The 3,083-nt window shown below is 35.5% G+C and overlaps 1 protein-coding gene across 1 annotated transcript in view; it reads right to left on the bottom strand.

Moving 5' to 3' along the window:
- CUNH4orf33 (chromosome unknown C4orf33 homolog) overlaps positions 1-3,083 on the bottom strand; it is a 14,431-nt gene that overhangs the window by 5,538 nt on the left and 5,810 nt on the right. Inside the window, exon 2 of the mRNA XM_004711864.2 lies at positions 317-377. Coding sequence (XP_004711921.1) covers positions 317-377 — 61 coding nt within the window. The remainder of the gene's footprint in view (positions 1-316; positions 378-3,083) is intronic.

The following is a 3,083-nucleotide window of genomic DNA, read 5'->3' as shown; positions in this document are numbered from 1 at the left end:
GATGAGTCAGAAAAGTGCTCTTCAAATTTATTAAATATTAAGCTCTACAACCTTCAATAAAAGCATTAATGTTTTCACCAATATTGAAAGCAATGTTATTATAACAAGAAAATTTATAATCATTAGTATTATGCGTATTCTAAATATATACAAATACAACTGAGAATAGACTTACATAAAAGTAAGTAATTCAGATTAGCAGTCACTCTAATTAGTTGGAATTCATATGAATTAACTATGACCATGATTTAGAATTGTAAAATAATAGGTTTAAATCATAACGTTAATGATTAGGGAAACTTATCTTATTACTTACGGACAAAGCTCAACTTCTAAATACTGCTCAGTTTCGTCATTCAGAAAAAATGCTTCCACAACTTTTGAAAACAGAGAAAAGGTATATTGAGCAATTTAATTTTTTCTAAATTATAGTATACTGTTCTTATTGCTGAAGGTATACATCACAATATGCACCCCAATTTAACGGTTTCACATGTACAATTAAGTGGCACTGACTCGTGCAGCCATTCTCGTAGTCTCTGTCGAAGTTGCTCTCCCTCGTTAATATAGACTCACTTTTCACGAGGGTTTCTATCTAATTTTACCTCTTTCAAGCCAATCAGATGAAGGTTTAGAAAGCAGAATATCGTTTTACATTTACGATTTATACTTACTTTGTTTCATCTCATTCATGACAATCCCTTCAATGTAACCTCATTTCTCTCCCTTCCTTCCTGTCTCCTGTTGCCATCATTCCTCCCTTTCTAACTCTTCTCAGCTTTGTTAAGTAAACGCTGCCCTTGAGATGTCAAATTCTTAATTCTTCTAACTTGTGCCTGGGTGCAATTGGCCACTCATTTCATAGTCTCCTCCTGACATAGCTGCGGGTGACCGACTGATTGATCCTTGAATCTCTGTTTGCAAGTTGTGAAGACCCCAGGCTCTATACAAAGAACAAGGTGGTAAAACAGAAGCACTGAACATATTTTGGCTTCAACCATAAATATTATATTTCTTTAGAATATATGTGAATAAATGATGCTTTTAAATGAAGTTCTTTCCCCACCAGAAAAAAAGCAGGCACAGAAAATAAACAGGCATTGCCTGGAAAAATAAATACAGAGAATTAAATCATCCTATGTTTTTTTATACTAGACTGCCATACATTTTAAAGAATAATAAAGCCTAGGGATGGTGTGGTTGTAAAGAAATTAACATTGCCATAGAGATACAATTTGAATCACTTATCTCCTGGGATAAATGAAGAAGAACCAGATAATTGGGAAAGAAGTCAGCAACAGTGCTCACCAAGGCATTGCTCAAAAATTGGGAATTATCTAAATGATTATCAGTAGGAGAACTGTGAAATAAATTATGGAATATCCATGAAATGTAATACATGCAGTTATTAAAATAAAAGCACAGTTAGATATTTAATGACATGAGAACATACTTATGATATTCAATAAGTAGGCTGCAGAGCAATATTCAGATATACATGAAATTAAAATGTGTATGTGTCTCTACCTAGGTGTCTGAAAAACATACACTACGATGTTAAGACTGGTTAGTTTATGCAATACAAGTAAGTGTCCTTTTATTTCTTTCCTGGAATTTTCTGAACCTATATTATATTTAAAACTGGTTAACTATAAAAGTAATACATGCTTCTTATAAAAATTAAAACAACAAAATATGTGAGGTCATTAAGTAAAAAGTCAAAGTCCCTTCCTATTTCCTTGGTCTACAATCAGCCAGATATTTTGCTCATCCTATAAACTATTTTACCTGCATAGATTTAACTTAAAAAAGTAGAATCAGACTCTCCTGAAACTTGCTTTTTTCCAACAAAAATTACTTTACCATAGAAATAATCTTATTCTTTCTAATGCATGCAGAGTATTCTTTTATAGGATGCTATCATAATTAACTCGCCTAATTCTTATGAATATACATTTAAGTTGTTTCTAATTTTCCATGTTATTTTCATCCTAATAGCTAAGATATAGGCATTATTCCATCAATATTCAGACAATCGGATTCCCTTTCTAAATCTTTTATCTGAACAAATTAGATTGTCTTCTGATTTCTATGCTCCAGTGTCACCTTGCAAATGATTCCGCAGCTTCTCTGTCTCAAGCACTGCATCGAATTCTCAGGATGCTTTCACTAGTCAGGACACAAAGGTGGATATTTCAATAAAGACATTAGGATAGAGGGATGAACGGGGTGCTGTACAGCCAAAGAAACAGACGCAACTCAAAACAGTGGTGCAAGGAAGAGTTCAGGCAAAGGTACTAAGCTTCCTCTTGAAAGTAGAGTTAGAGCTAGGTGAATGAGAATGATGGGAAGAGCATTCCAGTAGGGGGAGTAGCATAACCAACGGTACTCAAGTAAGACATCTCATAGTTTACTCAAAAATCTCCAAGCAGTTCCATCTTACTTGGTACCGCGAGTTAGGGGTTGGATTACTAATTGCAAGGTGAGCAGTTCAAATCCACCAGCCATTCAGGGGATAAAGATGAAGCTGTCTGCTTCCATAAAGATTTACAGTCTTCAGAAACCTTATAACAGGTTACAATGAGTCCGAATCAACTTGATAACAGTGAGAGAGGAGGCAAACCTTTCAGTGTAGGAAAGAGTGGTGATTCTCTGCAGAGAGACTAGTCAGGCCAAGAAAATTTTGTATAAGATATATTAATAGGGTGAAACATAGCCTATTAAGGTTTTTAAGTAGCTGAATTATAAGTCTGAATTTTCATTTTAGATAAATCACGCTGGCTTCCAAGTGAAGGGTAGACTTGAAGGCAAAAAAAACAACAAAAAAAACTAGTTAGGAGGTTATCCCCTAGCTTCCCTCAGTAAAAGGAAATGAAGGCCTAACCTACAGGAGAGATGATAGGATGAAGAAGTTGACCTGACTGAGGGACTGGCCCCAATCCTAACTACGTGGCCATCTGCCCCTTCCCCCAGAAGAATTTATTTCAAAGGACGGCATTTAATCTGCAGCTCCGGGAGATGGACATATCTGATCAGAGCACACGGGAGGACATGAAGGGGGAGGAGGAGAGAGTGGAGCACAT

The sequence above is a fragment of the Echinops telfairi genome, unplaced genomic scaffold, assembly GCF_000313985.2.
Source record: "Echinops telfairi isolate 266 unplaced genomic scaffold, ASM31398v2 ScPeMD7_14;HRSCAF=57, whole genome shotgun sequence".
Classification (NCBI taxonomy): domain Eukaryota; kingdom Metazoa; phylum Chordata; class Mammalia; order Afrosoricida; family Tenrecidae; genus Echinops; species Echinops telfairi.
The sequence above is the reverse complement of the archived record's forward strand: the minus strand, read 5'-3'. Positions and strand labels throughout refer to the sequence as shown.